The sequence below is a fragment of the Dendropsophus ebraccatus genome, chromosome 10 (assembly GCF_027789765.1).
Source record: "Dendropsophus ebraccatus isolate aDenEbr1 chromosome 10, aDenEbr1.pat, whole genome shotgun sequence".
In the NCBI taxonomy this organism is placed as follows: Eukaryota; Metazoa; Chordata; class Amphibia; order Anura; family Hylidae; genus Dendropsophus; species Dendropsophus ebraccatus.
The window spans coordinates 75,251,620-75,273,207 of record NC_091463.1 but is presented as its reverse complement, the minus strand read 5'-3'; the positions used below and the strand labels follow the sequence as shown (position 1 = coordinate 75,273,207).

The 21,588-nt window shown below is 42.4% G+C and overlaps 1 protein-coding gene and 1 pseudogene across 1 annotated transcript; both read left to right on the top strand.

Moving 5' to 3' along the window:
• LOC138766063 (olfactomedin-4-like) lies at positions 1-13,207 on the top strand. The gene is made up of 5 exons (XM_069943387.1): positions 1-130; positions 3,453-3,602; positions 4,392-4,604; positions 5,545-5,701; positions 10,590-13,207. Exons 1-5 carry the CDS (start codon positions 62-64, stop codon positions 11,393-11,395), a joined length of 1,395 nt encoding a protein of 464 aa, XP_069799488.1. The 5' UTR covers positions 1-61; the 3' UTR covers positions 11,396-13,207.
• Positions 13,208-14,008: 801 nt separating this feature from the next.
• On the top strand, positions 14,009-18,139 carry LOC138766429 (olfactomedin-4-like; annotated as a pseudogene).
• Positions 18,140-21,588: the final 3,449 nt, after the last annotated feature.

The window sequence follows — 21,588 nt, the reverse complement described above, 5'->3', positions numbered from 1 at the left end:
CACATCAGTGTACTATATATACTGTATATAATGTCATTCACAAACTGGCAGTATAGAAGACATGAAAAGCACCATGTTCATCTTCTTCCTTTTGCTCCTTGGCATCTGCCAAACTCATGCTGCCAGCTTGGTAAGTTCTTCTAAGAATTTCAAGGCAATTTCTATTACTTTGTATATGTCACATCAGAACTCTCTTCATTCTTGTATAATAATCAAAATTACCTTTAGGGTGCGTTCACACGTACAGGATCCGCAGCAGATCTGCAGCAGATTTGGTGGCACAGATTTGATGCTGTTATTTAGTTACATTGATAAAAAAAAAAATCTTCTGCGGATCTTCACCATCAAGTCTGCTGAGGATCCGGTACGTGTGAATGCACCCTAAGGGCCTGTTCACACTGAGCAAATTCAGCGGAATTTAGCAGCAGAGCTCTCTGTCATGGAATCCCGTCTGCCTCAGTGTCAAAGTGTGTCTATGAGACAGCTTACGCGCCTCCACTCTCCTCCGCTCTCCACTAAAAGAATTGACATTCACACGCCCATGATATACGTAAGACGTCTGTATATCAAGGACAGACCTCTTCCGGATTTGATGTAAGCAAAAATCAACAATTTTGTACTTTGGCATTTTTGCACTTACGCTGTTTACCATGCGAGATCAGGAATTTGATCATTTAATTGTTTGAGGTGATTCCAATTTATCGATTTTTTTGTTTATTTTTATTTATAAAATGGAAAAAAGTGGGGTAATTTAAACTTTTAATATGGGTAGGGTTTTTTTCTATTTTTTTCTTTTAAAAAGTTTTAGTTTTTTTAATACATTAACTTGTAGCCCCCTAAATGCACTGATTGTTCATAGTGATCAATGTAGTGTGTATATACTACATTGATCCTTCAATTTGGTGCTTGATTACTAAGTGCTGCTGAAGCACATAGTAATTGATTGCCAAGCCATTGATCAGTCTTTCCTGATAGCATTCTAGAAGGCAGATCACTACACTTATCACGGATAGCTTTTTAACAGCATTTAAATGCCTCTGTAATCTAGCAGCAGGAGCATTACATAGTGGGGTCGGAGCATGACCCCTCTCTGTAACCCCTTAGGGACCCATTGGTGTACAGGTACGTCATGGGTCTTTAAGGAGTTAAAAATGGCCTTTAGAAAGGCATTGGTGGTGTTTACTTTTGTATTTTTTATTTTAAGTGTCACTGTCGTTTTAACTTTCAAAAACTAAATCATCAGGGGATGTGATATAAAGCAAGTTTTCCATATACATTCATTATTTCTTTTTGAGTTATCCTGCTTTAAAATAAAGCTATACTTACTTGTATCCAGGTCCAGTCTCATGAAGGCAGCTTTTTAGTCTTCTGCTGGTGGAAAAAAAAAAAAGAGTCTAAATGCAGGTCCCGGCCTGTACAGTGGGTCACGGCTCAATGTGTCCATCAATCACATGAATGCCTTCTCTGTGAGCGCAGATGACTGGGACTTCCCTGTGTTTAGTCTCTTACTTAACCATTACCATCTTACTTAAGTATAGCATTGAGAAAAAAAAAAAATGTAAATTGCAAACAGGCTTTGTTTCACATCACCTGTTGATTTTAAATTTTGAAAGGTATAACTATAGGGACACTTTAACCTTCTTTTTTTTTTTTTTTTTTTACCCCTATTGGAACTTCAAGCTGTGATATTCTACCTACTAGCATACTATAACGCACTGTAGTGTAGTACTGTATATCTGTCAGTTACACACTGACACTTAGGGGGAGGCCTATTAAGTACGGTGTACTCGTACACCATTCTTAAATAACCCCCCGTCCCCATTAACCTTGCCGGATGACTTTTTGTAAAGGTAGAGGTGCATGACTTTTAGTAAAGCCAGCCTTCTGGAGCAGGTTCAGATTTGTGCATTGTCTACGCCTGTAAGACTTGATAAATTGTGGGAGATGTGGGAGGAGGCCACTCCTTCTTACCACCTTGACGCGTCCCCCTTTCCTGCTTGCCCCTCAGTTTAGCAGAGTTTAAGACTGCCAAAGAGCTTGCACCTTCTCTGAGGCATATGCCACTGGTGCAAGTTTAAAAAATCTGCCCCTTGGTCTGTAAAATCCTGCCAGTGGATGGCTTTCCCAATCTTCGGTAGCTGACAGTCGTAGAGGACATGATTTGAAATGATGGGACATTTGTCCTATCTAAGCCAGTAATTGGCTGAGCAGACTGTAACCCTCTGACGAGTCTCTGAAGTGGAGGTGGGATAGCTCAAAGACCCGGACATGCCGTAGGAGGACACTGGTGGAGCGTGGAAAGGTTAGAATACGCTGTTTGTTATGTTATCCCTATGGGCAGCAACATATGAAAACTTAATGCCCCTTCAATGTCCCTTAAAGAAAATGCAGCTCAGGAAGTTACAGAAAAGCTGTGCTCAGCTTTTCATTGTCTATAAACATATTTTATGCTCTTTACTTTAATTCAAGGTCTGGGCTGGGAGTCTTTGCCAATAGATAACAGCTAGGGAGGATGGAGACTAAAACAATGACTTCTTATGTAGAATGTGTGAACACACCTGTGTCCTCCTTCTCTTCCTCCTCCTCCTACATTAAAAAACACAGCAATCACTGAACTCAAGGAGAACAGCGAAAAAAATTCCAATGAAGTACTCAATCAAGAGTCTCCACTGATGCCCCCGAAAATTTAAATATGCAGAACAAGAGTCCGTGGAGCCTCAGTTACGAGTCTCAAAACACGGGATAGCCAGATATCTCTAGCCTGTTGCCAACGGGGTGCCTCCATGATGGGGAGAGCACCACACCACCCTGATAAATAACCCCTTAAGTCCCACTCGGTTGCGAATACGCAGGTAAATCAGCAGCAGATACCTCCCCTGTGAATTCCAATGTAATTACATACTCGCAGCGGGATTGTCATCCCTCTGCCAGTATGTAAGTCCAGGCCCCATTAACCCCCGCTGCCCGTGATGTTACATTACCTGCACCACGATCTGGCCGCATCTGAGGCTCCCAACTCCCGGAGGTCCCGTTCAGCCAATCAATGCACGGCCCTGCCACAGTCACTGATTGGCTGCGCTGGAGCTGGGAGCCTCAGATGCGGCCGGATCGTGCTGCCGGTAATGTATCATCCCGGGCGGCGGGGGTTAATGGGGCCGGGACTTACATTCTGGCAGCGGGATGATAATCCCGCTGTGAGTATGTAATCACATTGGAATTCACAGGGGAGTTATCCGCTGCGGATTTAGCTGCGATTTCGGTCGGGTTCTGCCCCGGCACGGTGGGTGACAGGTCCTCTTTAAGTGTCATTTATAATACTTTTCCTTGTGACTGCATCTTTTTGCTACCTTTTATAAAACAAATGTTGTTGTTATTTTTTGGTGTCTTCACTTTCAAATGTTTAATTGAACAAAACAGGTGCATTCTAAGGTAATAATGTTCTATCTCAACAGATACAAAACTTCACTGGGTCTGTGGATGAGCTGGGGGTCTGTCACTGCTCGCTTGCCCTGTCAGACTGTACCTTTCCTGCAGATCGCTTTGAGAAGCTGGAGATATCCAACCAGAACTTGACCATCACTGTTGAGCAGCAAATCACTAAGGTAAAGCAACAATAGTGCAGTAACAAATAATGGTGACTGTGGAGTCCTGTCTAGTTATACATCACAAGCAGGCAAATCTACATTAAATAACAATGCCATAAAACAGTCCTGTTGGGCCAAACAGTTCATACAATGTAGATTGCAGCTCCGAATGCACTTTACATTGTGTGCTGTGAGTAATTTGGATGTGAGCGCACACGAATGCGCCTGCATCACAATTCTAAAGAAATTAAGTTCACTGCAGTACCGGCCGGGATGAACTTTACTGACATCGGCCGTTTTGTGACACAGCCATGTCACAGAACGGCCAGTGTCTTACGTAGTGTGAACCTGGTCTAATGCTACAACAGTATCTATGACTGCATCTGAAAAACATGAACATAATACATTCACAGACTTCCCTAATGGCAGAGAGCTCATACATGGCTTTCACCCCAACTTGGTTACAAGTCTCTATTGGGTTCTATCAAAAAATGTACACCTTTAAGACATTAGCTGACATTGTACGAGCAGTGTTCCGAGTAACAGCCTTCACAATCCATCTCTACCATGTTTACTGTACTCTTGTCTGTCAGAACTACAAGTACTACATTGCTTTTTACCTGAGGCCAATGTAACCTGAGGAATCACTGTACAGTACTCTATATGTAATACATGGGCTTAATATTGTGCAATGTAAGAAACACATTATATCAGTAGTGTCATATATCCAGACTGTGATGTACAATTATTTGCTCTGTGTTATAAGACTTTGGCCAGTACTTAATCAGACTTCCAATATTATCACAGATCCACCACTATGAGAGTACCCTGATTATTTACATGGAGCGGCTGGTTCAACTGACCAAGCGTGTGGAGGAGATGGAAGTGGGAGGTAGCTCATATACTGAACTAGACTTTGAGCTGCTGAAGTTGGAGATTAAAGAAATGGAGGCTCTGATCCTGCAGCTGAAGTTGTCTATGAACAGTACCAACAGTGTGGTGGAAACTCTGTATGTTCAGGTGAGACCCAACCTGTCACTTATAAGACATTGTGGATTTTGCTTGGATATGTTTACAAGCTAGCATCCATCCATCCATCCATCCATCTTTGTATCAATTTTGTCAATCTGTCTTGATATGTATTTTATATCAATAGATGTCACGGCCGCAGCGGCGTCCCGCGTTCCGGGCCGCCGCCGCGACCGCCTCCTGCCCCATGCAGCAGCCGGTGTCCATAGTCAGGGACCCGGCGCTGCTATTACTTCGGCCCCGGGGGGCGCCTCACCTCTCCACGCTCCTGTCTCTCGCTGTGCCGGCCGGCGCGCGCGTCCCCGCCTCCTAGGGCGCGCGCGCGCCGGCTGTCTCAGATTTAAAGGGGCAGTGCGCTCCTAATTGGTAGTTGCACCCAATCACTCCCCTATAAATCCCAGCATGCCCTGTCCTTAGTGTTGGAGCCTCTACATGCTTCCCATAGCGTTGGCCCAGCCCCCTGTTGTTCCTGTGTCCTTTTCCGCTACCTGGTCCCAAGTCCCTGTTCCTGAGTCCTATCCGTTACCTGGTCCCAAGTCCCTGTTCCTGGTTCCTGTTTCCCCTGTCACTCCATCAGTTCCTGTGTTCAGCCTGTCACGTGCGCTCTCACCTGCAGAACATAGCCAGTGCCATCTCTTGCCTACTGCTCCTGCCTCGCCTCGCCTGCCGACACCAGCAACCAAGCCAGGGGTAGCGACCTGGGGGCCGCCTGCCGCAGCAAGTCCATCCCGCCTTGCGGCGGGCTCTGGTGAAAACCAGCGGCCCCTTAGACTCCGCCCCCTGGTGAGGTTAGTGCCATCGCTGGTGTCGGTCCAGTGGATCCACTACTCCAGGCGTTACAATAGATAGATAGATAGATAGATAGATAGATTTAAGTATAATCAGCTATTACCATGGATCATCCCACTATTATTTCTTTATTCTGCTATAGATCCGCAATATATCCATCATGGTGAACCAGCTGGAGGTCTATGATAAGAACAATGTTATGGTAATCAGGAGAGAAATTGCAGCACTAAAGAAACAACTTGACGATTGTGAAAAGAACCAGACAAAACCTCACCCTCCAGCTCCTCCTATGTACAATGGTAAGTCGGCAGCATAGACACCATTGCTGCTTTCTTATAAAACAGCATTACACTTCTCCATATCTACACATGTATGTAGGAAACAAAAAGAAAGACAGCCCTCCAATGGTACAGACTCCTCAGAAAGCGTGGTGGGTGCAAAAAGTGTGATGGAAACACTCACCTTTGATGGTTGTGAAAAGATAAGGCCCAACTTTCCACGGCGCATATATAATGTAGTGATCGGACCGCAGCCTCTCCTATGAAGTCCTCACCGGGAACAAACTGTTGCACTTCACTCTACTCCAAATCATAGGTAAAGTCGGGCGCAGGTCACACCAGGTATCAAATATAAAAGCTATTTATTAAAACACACAATGCGTTTCGAAACTGGACTGGTTTCTTTATCAAGTGTGATACAAAATATACACTAAAAGCATGTTAAATAACAAATAAAAGCCACGCCTCCATCAAAAAAGCATTTTTAATATTAGCCCTATGTTTAGTCATGCGGTATCACATGGCCCGAACGTTGCGACCCACGTACTGCAAATGACATGGACATTCCAGCATGTATTTTACATAACATAATAACATAATGGACATAATAATATTCGTCCATCCATTGCAGTGCGTGGGTCGCAACGTTCAGGCCGTGCGATCCCGCATTAATAAACATAGGGCTACTATTAAAAATGCTTTTTTGATGCACAGTGTTTCTAAACACTTTTTTTTTTAAACACAACAGCGATTCTCAGCTAATAAAGCTTATTGTGTTAGAACAGACTCCATTGAATAAATCGAATTGTTGTAGACCAGTGATTTTCAACCTTTTTTGAGCCGCGGCACACTTTTTATACTTAAAAAATCCCGGGGCACACCACCAACCAAAATGGCACAAAATGACACTAAAACAGTACATATTATACATATAGTTCACGGAGTTCACTCTTGGGGGTTTAAATCAGCTTCTTATCACCACAAGAGCTGCTTTTTAAGCCCTCAAGAGTGACATATGCCGGGCAGAGGTCCTTTCAATAAATTATTCATTTTAAAAAAGTGAAATAAAAAAGGATAACCCCCTCATATATACAATCCCATGTAACCTCATACACACAGTCCCATGTATTCCCATATATATATATATATATATATATATATATATATATATATATATATATATATAAACAGTCCCATGTAAACTCATAGATACAGTCCCACGTATATGAGCACATAATTATCAGCACCATATACTGTGGTGATGTGCACTGTATAGCGCCACAGTATATGGTGCTGATAATTATGTGGCTCATATAACTGCAGTATAAAGGGGTACAATGAGAAGTACTATGGCCATGAGGCCAGAGTACAAGTGCCCCCTGCTTTGCCCTCATACAGTAATAATGCCACTTGCAGTATGCCCCCATATAATAATAATGCCCCATGCAGTATGCCCCCATATAATAATAATAATAATAATAATAATAATAATAATAATAATAATAATAATAATAATGCCACCTGCAGTATGCCCCCATATAATAATAATGCCCCCTGCAGTATGCCCCCATATAATAATAATGCCCCCTGCAGTATGCCCCCATATAATAATAATGCCACTTGCAGTATGCCCTCATATAATAATAATGCCCCCTGCAGTATGCCCCCATATAATAATAATGCCCCCTGCAGTATGCCCCATATAATAATAATGCCCCCTGCAGTATGCCCCCATATAATAATAATGCCCCCTGCAGTATGCCCCATATAATAATAATGCCCCCTGCAGTATGCCCCCATATAATAATAATGCCCCCTGCAGTATGCTCCATATAATATTAATGCCCCCTGCAGTATGCCCCCATATAAAAATAATGCCCCATGCAGTATGCCCCCATATAATAATAATAATAATAATAATAATAATAATAATAATGCCCCCTGCAGTATGCCCCCATATAATAATAATGCCCCCTGCAGTATGCCCCATATAATAATAATGCCCCCTGCAGTATGCCCCCATATAATAATAATGCCCCCTGCAGTATGCCCCCATATATTAATAATGCCCCCTGCAGTATGCCCCCATATAATAATAATGCCCCCTGCGGTATGCCCCATATAATAATAATGCCCCCTGCAGTATACTCCCATATAATAATAATGCCCCATGCAGTATGCCCCCATATAATAATAATAATGCCCCCTGCAGTATGCCCCCATGTAATAATAATAATGCCCCCTGCAGTATGCCCCCATATAATAATAATGCCCCCTGCAGTATGCCCCATATAATAATAATGCCCCCTGCAGTATGCCCCCATATAATAATAATGCCCCCTGCAGTATGCCCCCATATATTAATAATGCCCTCTGCAATATGCCCCCATATATTAATAATGCCCTCTGCAGTATGCCCCCATATACTAATGCCCTCTGCAGTATGCCCCATATAATGCCCCCTGCAGTATGCCCCCATATATTAATGCCCCCTGCAGTATGCCCCATATAATGCCCCCTGCAGTATGCCCCCATATAATGCCCCCTGCAGTATGCCAATATGCACCAATAGTTTTAAAAAAAAAAAAACAACAAACCATCATACTCACCTAATCGGCGCTGTGTGTTCTCCCTTCTCTTCAGGCTCCGTCCTGTGAGCCGCGGCGACTGAACCTCCGGCAGGCGTGATGACGTCACATCATCACGCCTGCCGGAGAGGTCACGTCCCGGCCTCCCATAGGCTGCTGGCATGAAGTGCCGCGGCCTATGGGAGCCAATGTCAGAGCAGGACGCTGACAGGTCCTGCTCTGACATTGTGCGCGATTGAATGTTTCGCCCGCTCACACAGTGAGCGGGCGGAACATCAATCGATGGGCATATTCCTAGAAGCTGCGCGGCCGCAGCTTCTAAGGATATTAAAGGGACAGTTTCTAATTTCCGACCGGGATCCCGCGGCACAGCTGGCGGGTTCTCACGGCACACCAGTGTGCCGCGGCACCCCGGTTGGGAAACGCTGTTGTAGACAACTGATCAATAGAGAATCAGATTGGATATTTAAATTACGTACTTTAACCCCAGAGGGCTTGAATGAGGTCATAGAGAGTGTGAAATGAACTTTTGGTCATTGTCTCCTAGGGGTTAATGAGCTCATGAATATGTATCAGTTTGGAGGATGTGATGTAGTTGTCTGGAGGCGGGGCTTTTACTTGTTATTTAACATGCTTTTATGGTGTATTTTGTATCGCACTTGATAAAGAAACATGTCCGGTTTTGAAACGCATTGTGTGTTTTATTAAATAGCTTTTATATTAGAAACGCGGTGTGACCAGTGCCCTAGTTACCTATGATTTGGAGTGAAGTGGAGCGAAGTGTAACATGTTATCTATGGTATTCAGCCTAGTCTTATCCACTTCAGTGGACCTCAGCTGTAATATCAGCCGCATGCCATTAACAGGAGTATCAAGAAAGCAGCCATGTTTTTTATAATCTTGGACAACCCCTTTAAATGGGTATTCTCAGCTGCCAAACATACTCCTTTTCATGCTCCTGGCCTGCTTTTACTCCCTGCTTTGGGTAGAGTGTGGGAACCTTCATAGTTATTGGCTGTTCTGGCCAGCAGCACTGTGCTCCTGCTCCTCTGCTTTGCTGTTCTGTGTTAGGCTCTGCTATTCCATGTCCCTTCCTGACAGCTCCACGGGGCTGGGAGCTGTCATTGTAAAGGTAGATTAATGCAGATAAAGCTGCGACTGATAACACAGAGGGGTGGTTGGCAACCTACACAACCAGCTGTGCCTAGCAGGGAGACACAGCTACTAGGGTAAATAGAAGCAATTTCAAGGTTTTTAACTCCAAATGACACATGTAAACAAAAAACAAATATTATTACCGTACATATTACCACCATACAGTTACCAAACCCGTATACCAACACCAATATTACCAATAATACCAGTATACAAGTAACTATACCTCCACACCATGACCACTACAATTACTATCACATAGTGACTAATACCACCATATTGTGATTGATCAAAATCCAGTGTATAAACACAAATTTAACCAATAATGTTAATATACACAGGACAAATAATACCTTTACACCATGACCACTACCGTTATCACCATAGAGAGTATAAAGTGGTAATATAGTTTTTTTTAGAACTCTCATAATAAAAGGGGTGTGCAGGATTGGGGGGGGGGAGGTCTACTTTAACTAGGATCAACACTACTGTTGTACATGGGATGCACCTAGAATTGCAGCAACAGGGTACAGGGGCGTAGCTAGGATCCATAAATCTTGTACCCCCCCCATACACATAATTACTTGGCGTAGCGTAGTCTCAAGGAGTTCCTTGGTCTTCAAAGCTGGGAGAACGATGATGAGGAACTGCTCTGGGCCAGGTGAGTATGTGTATGAGTGGGGGGCCTCTTGTTGATGGAGGTGCTTGTGGGGGTTGCCCATGTGGAGGGGGTTGCTGTCAGTGCCATAGGTAGTATCATGAAGGCAGGGGATGTGAAATGAGGGATACCTAACTTCACCAATCTGTTGGTAGCGTCTTAGGAGAACCCCAATACACTTTATATTGATGACCGAACCCCCCATGAGCAGCATAAGTATAGTGTGTTAGGGGATCTTTATTGCCCAAACCATTTCCTTCATTATTCAAAATTATAATGTAGCACCACAATCTAAGATCTGTAACTTTTTATTTTTTTCTAGACGTAGCTGGTTGGGGGCCATTGAATAATTACATAAAATGGAATATCACTGCTAGTTTAATTCCAGCACTAAGGCTTTTTTTTTAGACCCAAGATATCTTCAAAGATGCATGAGTGAGTCATGTGAGTCACGTGGAAACGTGTCTGTGCTTAGAATATAATTATAATTGATTGTTTTATTTTGCAGGTACCTGTCTACATGGACACATTATGAACATCAGTAAACCATTTGTAGTGCAATTGAACTATCTGGGAGCAGGCTACAAATATGGAGGATGGGGAAGAGATTCAATGGCCGGAGCTGATCAGAGTGTTCAGTGGGTGGCTCCACTCCATACAGATGCAAGGCAGATGTATATTTTACATACTTACAATACATACAATGATCTCCTGATCTATAAACATGCCTTGGGCAGAACCATCAGTAATGGACATTATGGACAAGGGGGTGGAATGATTATGTATAATAAGACAATGTACTACAATTGCTACAATACTAGGAACCTATGCAAATACAATGCACAGGCAAATGTGATGGAACTCACTGTTGCTCTCCATAATGCTGCTTTCAACAACCGGTTCCCCTATTCATCCTCAATTTTCCAAGACATTGACATGGCCAGTGATGAAGAAGGACTTTGGGTAATTTATTCCACTGAAGGACATGCTGGAAACATTGTCATCAGTAAACTAGATCCCATGTCTCTTGCAGTAAAACACACTTGGATCACTGGTCAGTTCAAGCCGGCAGTCACCAATGCATTCATGGCGTGTGGTGTCTTGTATGCTACTAGAGCCCTCAGTACTCAAAAAGAAGAGATATTTTACATGTATGATACAAAAACCGAGAAAGAAGGGTCGCTGAGAATTCCCCTGGAAAAACCAATGGAGAATGTGCAGAGTCTGTCTTATAATCCAAATGATCATAAACTCTACATGTACAACGATGGCTTCTTAGTCAGCTATGACCTTTTTTTTTCACCTCCTCAGTAAGATCAATCTTAGAAATAGCCCTATAGGACTACACCTCCGAAGAGTGAAGGACTACACCTATTTCCGCTAGGACAATGATGACATGATCTGATCAACAGAGGACACCTATAAAACTTATATTCTGGTCCATACAAATTTTAGAATCAATGTAAAGTGTCTCCATGGTAACAGACAACAAAACAAACCCAGTGTAGTCTGATCCTGTAGCCATATTACTGTACCTTCTATCTGTCCCACACTTTGTAAAGTTGCTTTCTTTTCATTGTATGTTAGGACTAGAACAATGAAAAAAAAAAAAACAGATGTGCAGGAAGCCATAGCTACTAGGACTGTCCTAGGAAAATAGAATTTCTACTTGATTGAACACTGAGTTGTCAGACATAATGGTAAATAATGAAACAGTCTTAAAGCTTGGTTTCTAAAAATCAAATGGTGATCTTGTTTTTTTAATGACTGAATCTAATTCTGCATTTACACTTACACTTCACATCTTACATAGGGCGGTTTATGTTAGGATTAGAAATAAGCGAATTTACAGTAACTACGAAGTGGATTGCTTTGTTATCTTGGCAGTCGGCATATTAGCCAGCTGCTTTTTAACTTAGTGCAGCTCCGGGTGTCAGAAAAACTGGCAACCGGGGAGGAGCGGCACAATGCGGCAGTAAAGGGAGTTGGCTGATATGCTGGCTGCCAAGCTAACAAAGCAATTCACTTTGTAATTACTGTAAATTTGTTCATGTCTAGTTAGGATCTATGGGATCTACTGTATGTTTTAGGGTACATGATTTTTTAGAAAATATGAACTAATTTAAACTCTTTATACGTCATTGTACAGATGTATTGGATGTTTTGGTCACGCTGTTATCTCTTAAAGTGTCACTGTCTAAATCAACAGTAGATGTGATATAAAGCAAGTTTGCCATACATATACATTATTTTTTTGTTGTTAACATGCTGTAAAACAAAGCTGAACTTACCAGAAATCCAGGTCCAGTCTCCTGAAGGCAGATTTTCTGACTTGTGCTGGTTAAAAAAAAATAGACTTAACAGAGGAATTCCGGCCAGTACAGAGAGTCACGGCAAATGTGTCCATCAATAACATGACTGCCTTCTCTCTGTGAGAGCTCAGATGGCCTGGGATACTTGGGATGTTTTCTGACTGTTTCCTATTTTTTGAGGGGAAAAACAGGAAGTACAGTGTTTTCCATGATAACTAAAATAAAATAAAATAGAGAATGTAAATTGCAAACTTGCTTTATATCACATCTACTGTTGATTTATATTTTAAAAGTTATAACAACTAACTAAGGTAACTACACCTTAATGTTTGGATGACAGATGATGATACTATGCACTTAAGTACTAAGGTTCCCTTTACACATGCAGATTATCTGACAGATAAGCCAGCCAAAGCCAGAAACAGACTATAGACAGGTCATAAAGTAAAGACTGAGATTTCTCTTCTTCCTAGTTTTAGCTGCAAAAATCTGTCAAATAAATCTGTGAGATAAAGATTTTTTTTAAGCCAATGCCAGGGATGGACTATAAACAGAGAACAGGTCACAAAGAGAAGATTGAGATTTCTCCTCTTATCAAATTCATTCCTGGTTTTGGCTGCAAACATCTGTCAGATAAATCTGTTGGTGTAATAGGGCCCTTTGTATTCATATCTCTGTAGAAGTGTACGCAATCTCATACTATTTTCCATGAATTAGTAATTGTATTACTGTCATACCATTTTTATGTAATTCTTTTATATTTCTTAAATCTTTTAAATCAATTTGTTATACTATTCCTAATAAAATTGCATTGGTTGCCTTCTATAAAAACATATCTGAACCTTTTGCTTAAGAGTTAGTAAAACATAAATCGGTGCTGGAAACGGGATACATGGAAGGTTTACAATTAAGATCACTTCCAGAAGATAAAGAAATGTGTCTGATTATTAGCATATAGTGTGACATTGCAAAACAGGGCCCTAACAGTATACTTGTACCAATAGTACCACGTTTCGCAGAAAATACGACCTACAACCTAGCTTCGTTTTGCAGGCTTTTTATAGTAGGCTTGAAATAAAAGCCCTACTCGTAAAATAAGCCCTAGTTAAATTAACTGATCAGAACCCTGACACTGGGGGCTGAGCTTCGGCCAATTAGTGCCAGACTTGTTAAACCTCACCCCCAACGGCTCAACACAACCTGTAAGGGAGGCAGAAGTGGTAAGTAGGTGCACAGTAGGAGATATTGAATATAGGGGGGACAGAGGGTGCATGGGCCAGCTACAGAGGAGGGAGAGTAGTTTAAAGTATGGGGAATGCCTGCAGAGGGGGGATGTATATAGAAGAGAAGTCTTTTCCATTGAACAGGGTAGGAGGCTGCCCTGGGACCCATGACTTATTGGGGGTCCCTCTGGGGGGTATAACTGGATGAGGAGGCACATGCTGCATTTGCATATGGTGAGCTCAGCTTTGGAGAGCCCACTCACATTGCCCCCTCCTGGGATAGACAGGTTGCAATCACAGTAGAGTAGCCCTCTAGTCCCCCCCCCCCCCCCCCCATCTCACCTCCCAAACTGGCCGGTCAGGAGAGCAGAAACACAAGCCTCAGGATTGCCATGATCCACCGGTGTCAGCAGTCATACATAGACCTAAACTGCGACCACAGCACTTGGCTTATTGCCCCTTTCTTCCAGCTTTTCTGTCCCAACCTCCTGGTTGGTGGGGCCCAGTTCACAGCTCTGCCCAATCTCTACCTCAATTATGAAAATGATAGAAACATGCATTGCTAAGAAACAATTCTTTTCTTTGACATGTATGTATGTATTTATGAAGGCACTAGACTAGAACATAAATTTCAGTTCGCCCATGTCAACATTTTTATATATGTAGAAATATAGATAGACAGATAGAGAGGTAGATGGATGTAACTGCAACCAGCTATTATCGTTGATCATACCACTATTTTTTTTTCTTCTGCTATAGATCCGCAATATTTCCATCATGGTGAACCAGCTGGAGGTCTAAGAACAATGTTATGGTTATCAAAAGAGAAATTGCAGCACTGAAGAAACAACTTGACGATTGTGAAAAGAACCAAACGAAACCAGCTCCTTACCCTCCAGCTCCTCCTATGTACAATGGTAAGTTGATACAGTATTGTTGGTGTTTCTTCTCTAAATAGAGTGTAATGGACATCATAGCTGCTTTCTTCTAAAAACAAGATTACACCTACCCACATCTTATGAGCAGTATTGCAACTCAGTCTTATTCACATCAATGGAGCTGAGCTATAATATCAACCATATGCCATTGACAGGAGAGTCAAAAAAGCAAGAAGAATGCAAGAAAGCAGGCATATTTTTCTAATCCTGGATAACCCCTTTAAGTCCAGTGGTGCCTATTTCAGTAGTGATGATGTTGTGCCCTGTAGGGCCAGCATGATTATAGCACAGTAATAGGTGCAATTCTCTAATATTATAACTGTAGGGATTTCTGGTCACTTGAACTCAATGCTTATTCCAATGCCTCTTTCTCAGCCCCTGCAATGACTTTCTGTATATTATATACATGTAATAAACCACTATAACTATAGTCACCAATTATTATTCTGTGCAGCAGAGAGAAGTAGCAATGGTATGGAGAATGTTAGCGGTGATGTTAGTGTAGGGGACTGGATGACACAAGACTAGTGCATCCCTGACGCTGGCATCCACCGCGCTGTCCCTGCCTATTTGCCTCAATCTGCCCTAGGCAGCAGCGGACAACTGGACGACAGTCCCTAACTTAAATAAGTGAACGCAGAACAAGACAAAACTGACAAATAACACAACAGATCAGGGTCAAAAGGTCCAGGGGAAAGACACACTAACAAAGCAGTACAAAAACATGTCCAAAAACAAAGTCAGAAGTCAGAGCCAGAAAGTCAAAATGCCAGGAAATGAATTCAGGAATAAATGCTAGGTCAAGAAGGAACTCCGGGTCTGAGGCTCTATCGGAGGCAAGGAATGGAGACAAGTGGAGGATACTTATGGGACCAGTAGTCCTAGTCCAGACCATATCAGACAGCTGACTGGTGGTACCAGCCGTCAGTCAGCTGATTACAAATAGCTAACACCTAATGCCGATCAGCCGGAGTTAGTGAGGCCCAGGCCCCGGCCCTGGCTACATGAAAAAGAAGCACCACCGTGTCCCTAGTCGGTCGCCAGGGACGCCATCGGCGTGCTCCCTGCACCCGGCAAGGCCGATTGTCAGGCACACCGCTAGGCGCCAATCGTACGCTCCAGCAGTGGCACAGGCCGAGCGTGCAGGCTGTTTTTTACCTGTTGATATGGTTTTTACACAACGGTCCTAATAAAGGTGTGGTTGTACAGGATTAGGAAAAACAAGGTCTTCTAGAATCAGCATTATTCATGGGATGCTCCTATAATTTCAGTTCACCTCCATTCTAATAAAGAATCATTTACCTAATCCTCTTCAAATGTTTAAACTGCTTAAGGTGGCTATACACATTCAATAATAGCAAACATTTATCTTTCCCTTCCTCCCCATAAACATTTGACACGGCTGAATGTTTCTCTGTTCACTATAAAGAGGGGTAATCTACAGCCAGACAGCTCTTTTGGTGGCTTATCTCCAAGGGAGATCCAAGGGATTGGGTAGTGGTTTTTCATTACGCTCAATCCCTTTCTCCACCAACATCATCTGTTAGTAGAGCCTTGGGAGACCCCCATACAGTTAATACTAACGGCCAGGGGTATAAGTATACAGTATATGGGGGCCTTTAGTGACCCTCATCAACATAGCCATAAAAGGGCTTGTTTGTTTTGTGATACAAGATTAACTTTATAATGGCATCATTTTAGGGTTTATATAACTTACTAATGAAATATTATTCCTTTTTGGAAGGTATAATAAAAAAAAGAGGTAGAGAAGGAGGTAAAGTAATACCAGTAAGATACAAAAGCGGGACAAACGGGTGAAAAAGGTGTCTTTTTCCGGGCACAGCGCTGCTCTACTGTAACACCTTTTTTTCCCATACCCTGGATCCCTGCATCTTGCTCTGCCCTGCATACAGTAACCACATGCAGAGGGGATGCAGCTGCTTTTGAGACCCCTTGTATCCTATTACCGTACCTCCTTCTCTGCCTCTCAGATCTTGTTGCTGTCTGATGTTTTTTATTACGAGTGCATTGGAAGAGGGGTAGTCTTATACGGCGATTACATACTAAACTCTATAGTTTAACTGGAAAGTCGGGGGTCGTCTTATACGCCCTATCGTCTTATACGTCAGAAAGTACGATAAATGCTATTTACCATGTGGTGTTAATAACATTATACTTTTATCCTTTGGGTCAGTACGTATACAGAAATTCCAAGTGTATATAGTCTTCTTTAACTTTTACTAGTATGACACAATAGAAACACTTTTTAATTAAAAAAAGAAAAAATGGAATCACTACAACAGATTTTATTTTGCTTGATGGAGCTTGGGGGCTTGGGGGGGGGGTAGCATTTAAGAATTACATGTTAGTTAAGTGGGGATTCTAGCACTAAAACGTTTTCTAGACCAAAGGCATTTCCAAAGACACTTGTAAGTTTATTTGAAGTTACATGAAAACATGCCTGTGCATAGAATATAATTATAATTGATTGTTTTATTCTGTAGGGACCTGTCTACATGGACACATTGTAAACATCAGTAAACCATTTTTAGTGCAACTGAACTACGGGGGAACCAACTACAAATATGGAGGATGAGGAAGAGATACAATGGCTGGAGCTGATCACAATGTTCTTTATGTGTCTCCTCACACTGTAGATGGAAGGATCATGAGCATTTACCGTATCTACAATATGTACAATGATCTCCTGATTTATAACCATGCCTTGAATAGAGACATGAGTAGAGCACATTATGGACAAGGGGGTGGATTCATTATTTTTAATAAGACAATGTACTATAATTGCTACAATACTAGGAACATATGCAAATATAATCCACAGACAAATGTAATGGAACTCATTGTTACTCTCCCTAACGCTGCTTTTAACAACCGGTTCCCCTATTCATCCTCAATTTACCAAGACATTGACATGGCCAGTGATGAAGAAGGGCTTTGGGTAATTTATTCCACTGAAGGACATGCTGGAAACATTGTCATCAGTAAACTAGATCCCATGTCTCTTGCAGTAAAACACACCTGAGTCACAGGCCAGTATAAGCCATCAGCCACCAATGCATTCATGGCGTGTGGTGTCTTGTATGTTACTAGAGCCCTTAGTACTCAAAGAGAAGAGATATTCTACATGTATGATACAAAAACTAAGAAAGAAGAGTCACTAAGAATTCCTCTGGAAAAACCAATGGGGAATGTGAGGAGTCTATTTTATAATCCTAATGATCATAAACTCTACATGTACAATGATGGCTTCCAAGTCAGCTATGACCTTTTTTTACACCTCCTCAGTAAGATAAATCTTAGGTAGAGCCATATAGGTCTACACCTCCAAAGAGTGTTCGTAACAGTGTAGGTCTATTATATTTCCACTAGGACAGCGATGATAAATAATCACACATGTATTCTTGTAGCTTAGTTTCTAAAAAACTAATTGGGATCCTGTTTTCCACTGAATGAATCTAATTCTGCATTCACACTTACTTACATCACACATTTTAAATAGGGTGTTGTATGGGTTAGGGCCTATAAGATCGATCATATGTGTCTGGTACATGTTTTGCAACATACTGTACAAACTAATTTAAAGCCTTTCTACATCAATTTTTTTTTACCTTTCTACTATGGAATTGTTTAAACTATCAAAATAAATGAAACTCTCAAATTAACAATTAAATGTGCTGTTTCCCATTCATTTAGCTTCTATATACTGTATATTGTATACCATGCTCTATGATGACCATTGTGAAATTAAAACTAGAGAGGAAGAAGTAGTAAAATATTCAAAAGCTTGAAATTCGATTTGAACAGAAAGCGATGCTCGACTATTCGATCAAATATTGAACCCCATTAAAGTCTACGGAATAAAAATGCTTGTTTCTTGGAAACCTAAATTCGACCATTCGGAGGCCCCCAAGTCCACAATGACACACCAGAAAATGATGCCAACACCTCTGTAATGCAACTTGGACAACAGGGGAAGCATACCAAAGTCGCAGTACACCAGGGAAGCTTCTTTCCTCTACACCAGGGGTCCAAACCTGGACCGCGGAGGCTAGCTGTCCAGACCCCGGCTGCAGCGCTGCTCCCTGAACAGTAACTATGAGCGCTCGTAACGAGCGCAGATAGTTACCGTGCAGCAGCACTGACAGCGACGGAGCCATTGGCTCCCTCCCTGTCAGTCACTCTTGTGTCCGCAGCAGTCACAAGAGGCCGCAGTCCTCTTCTGGTGCCGGCGCTCGAGTGACGTCACTGTGGCGGCACCAGGACAAGGGGAGAGCAGCCTCTTGTGACAGCTACAGTGCGGCCACAAGAGGGAAAGAGAAGAGGAAATGCCGGACCCAGGTGAGTATAAGTGTTTGTTTTTTCAAGTTATTTGGGAGGGGGAGAGCACACAGGGGGCCTATATACTAAAGGGGGAGAGAGCACAGGGGGCCTATATACTACTGGGGGAGCACCCAGGGGGGCTTTATGGGAGGGGGGAGCACACAGGGGGCCTATATACTACAGAGGGAGAGCGCACAGTGGGCCTATATAATACTGGGGGAGCACACAGGGGGGCTATATGGGAGGGGGAGAGCGCACAGGGGGCTATATACTACTGGGGGAGAGCGCACATGGGGGCTATATACAACTGGGGAAGAGCTCACAGGGGGCTATATACTACTGGGGGAGAACGCACAGGGGGGCTATATGCTACTGGGGGAGAGTGCACAGGGGGCTATATACTACTGGGGGAGAGCGCACAGAGGGGCTATATACTACTGGGGGAGAGCACACAGGGGCTATGTACTACTGGGGGAGAGCGCACAGGGTGGCTATATACTACTGGGGGAGAGCGCACAGGGGGGCTATATACTACTGGGGAGAGCGCACAGGGGGGCTATATACTACTGGGAGAGAGTGCACAGGGGGGCTATATACTACTGGGGGAGTGCACAGGGGGGCTTAATACTACTGGGGCAGTCACCCACTTTGTACCTAATTTCAAAGGGCTGGTGAGAGAGAAGAAATGCCAGTTTTTTCACTAATAAACATCAATTCTGTATGTAATTAGTTCAACAACGTTTATAAAAGGTTAATAAAACACGTTTACTTTTGATGTTCAGCTCGGACCTTCACCTGACAATAGACCCTGGTAAATGGACCTTCACTAAAAGTTGTTGAGAGTACCCCTGCTCTACACTGACATGGACAGAAAGCCAAATTTTAAGAAAAAGAAATATTTTCATGCACCCCTTTAAATCATGTTGCCTATGAAAACTACAGATGGCATAGGCAAGGAGGAAATCAAACAGTACCCACCGCTAACTGTCATTGTGTGATTGTGTATGTGTGTGGTCAGACACGTTCTACACATGGTTTTCATGGAAAAATTGAAATTAAGGCCCTTGAGTGAGGTCAGCCCTCTAAAGATCCTTGGAGTTACAGGGGAACAGAAAACCAGGATATGTTTTATTTTTAAGAGCTTTTAATTTTTAAAAGATGACATCAAAATTTTAATTGAATGTGAAGGTATTTAAAATCGAAAATAAAAAAAAACTTCCCACAACTACCACCTCTACCGACCTGATTGATTCTGCTTGCTAAACAGTGTGTTCTTCCACCTAAAGCCATTAGGATAGAAATTTAGCACTCATGACAAAAATGGAATTTAAGGCCCTTGAAATGAGCCCTCCAAAATTTGATTTTGATGACTCTGAATTTTGAATCGAGTATTTTTAATAATTTCAAAAGCTAATTTTCAACAGAGGATGATTCTATTCTACTCTTGTTGGAACCAGCACCTGTGTTTTTTTTTTCTCAAAATGTTTTGCTTTGCAGCAGTAGTGCAAGCTTTGCCCTTTTTATGAGCAATATTGAATTAAGGTCACCCAAGAACCACATCAAAATACAGCCCATGAATTCCTGGGTCAGATTAAAATCCCAGATTGATGTGTCTCTGGATAATCATCAGTTCCTATTCTCTGAGCTTAAAGCCTTTCTCAAAAATTTCTTTTACATTAACTTTCCGAATTGTACAGTCAGGGGCCATCTTTCTCTTCTCCTGATGCCAAAAGACTTGACGGTTTAGAGAGCTGTTGAAAATACAGAGTTCTTCCCATTGAACCGTTCCAGCACTTTATCGGCTCGGGTCAGCTTGTTCCCACTCTTACTAATACAGATATTGTGGCTCAGCTCCAGCATTGGATTTTCCTTATTAAAACTTCACCATGTTGAGATATTGAGCCATATACCAATTTTTGAGACATTTTTTTACGAAAAAAATAAAAAAAATCAATTAAAATTCTAATCGAATTACATTTAATTTAAAATTGAAGATTAAAAAAACACCCAACACAGTGGCCTAAAGTTGACCGGACAGCTTTTGAAACAGCTACTAAATACAAGGAAGGTCAAAAGGCACTAAAATTATCTATATCAACTCAAAGGAGCAGTGATAATAAACAAGGGGAGCCCTCTAAAAATTGATTTAGAGGCAGTTGATGTGAGCCCTCCAAAAATTAAGTCTGAGACCATTGAGGTGACCCCTTCAAAAATTGATTTTGACAAGTTAGAGTTTAGACTAGAGATGATCGAACATCGGAAAATCTTAGGTTCTATAGAACTCAAACCTTGTCGAACATTTGATTCCCGATGGCTTCCCGGTCCGTGGGAAAGGAGGAGACAGCCCGGGTACCGCCTGGAATTCCGGGATTCAGCTTATTACCTAGGCTGAATGCGGAAGGTTCGACAAGGTTCGAGTTCTATAGAACCTAAGATTTTTCAATGTTCGTTCATCTCTAGTTAAGACCAGCAAAAAATTTAATCTGACAAGTAATGGTATTTGCTCACTGAGTGTTTTTTCTTTTTGCAGAACCCACAGCTCGTCCCCTCGTGCTCAGGCATCTCTCTCTGTTGGCTCCATAGACAGACAGCGCAATTTGCCGTAGCATATAATGGAGACTATGGAGCCGTCGGAGAGGGAAGCGGGAGCGCGCGGGGCGAATGGCGGATTCCGCACAGAGTTTTTCGACATA

Coding starts and splice junctions, on each gene's coding strand:
- LOC138766063 (XM_069943387.1), top strand. CDS start 62: ATGAAAAGCACCATGTTCATCTTCTTCCTTTTGCTCCTTGGCATCTGC. Junction 3,603..4,391: donor TTGAGCAGCAAATCACTAAG/GTAAAGCAACAA, acceptor ATATTATCACAG/ATCCACCACTATGAGAGTAC. Junction 4,605..5,544: donor TGGAAACTCTGTATGTTCAG/GTGAGACCCAAC, acceptor ATTCTGCTATAG/ATCCGCAATATATCCATCAT.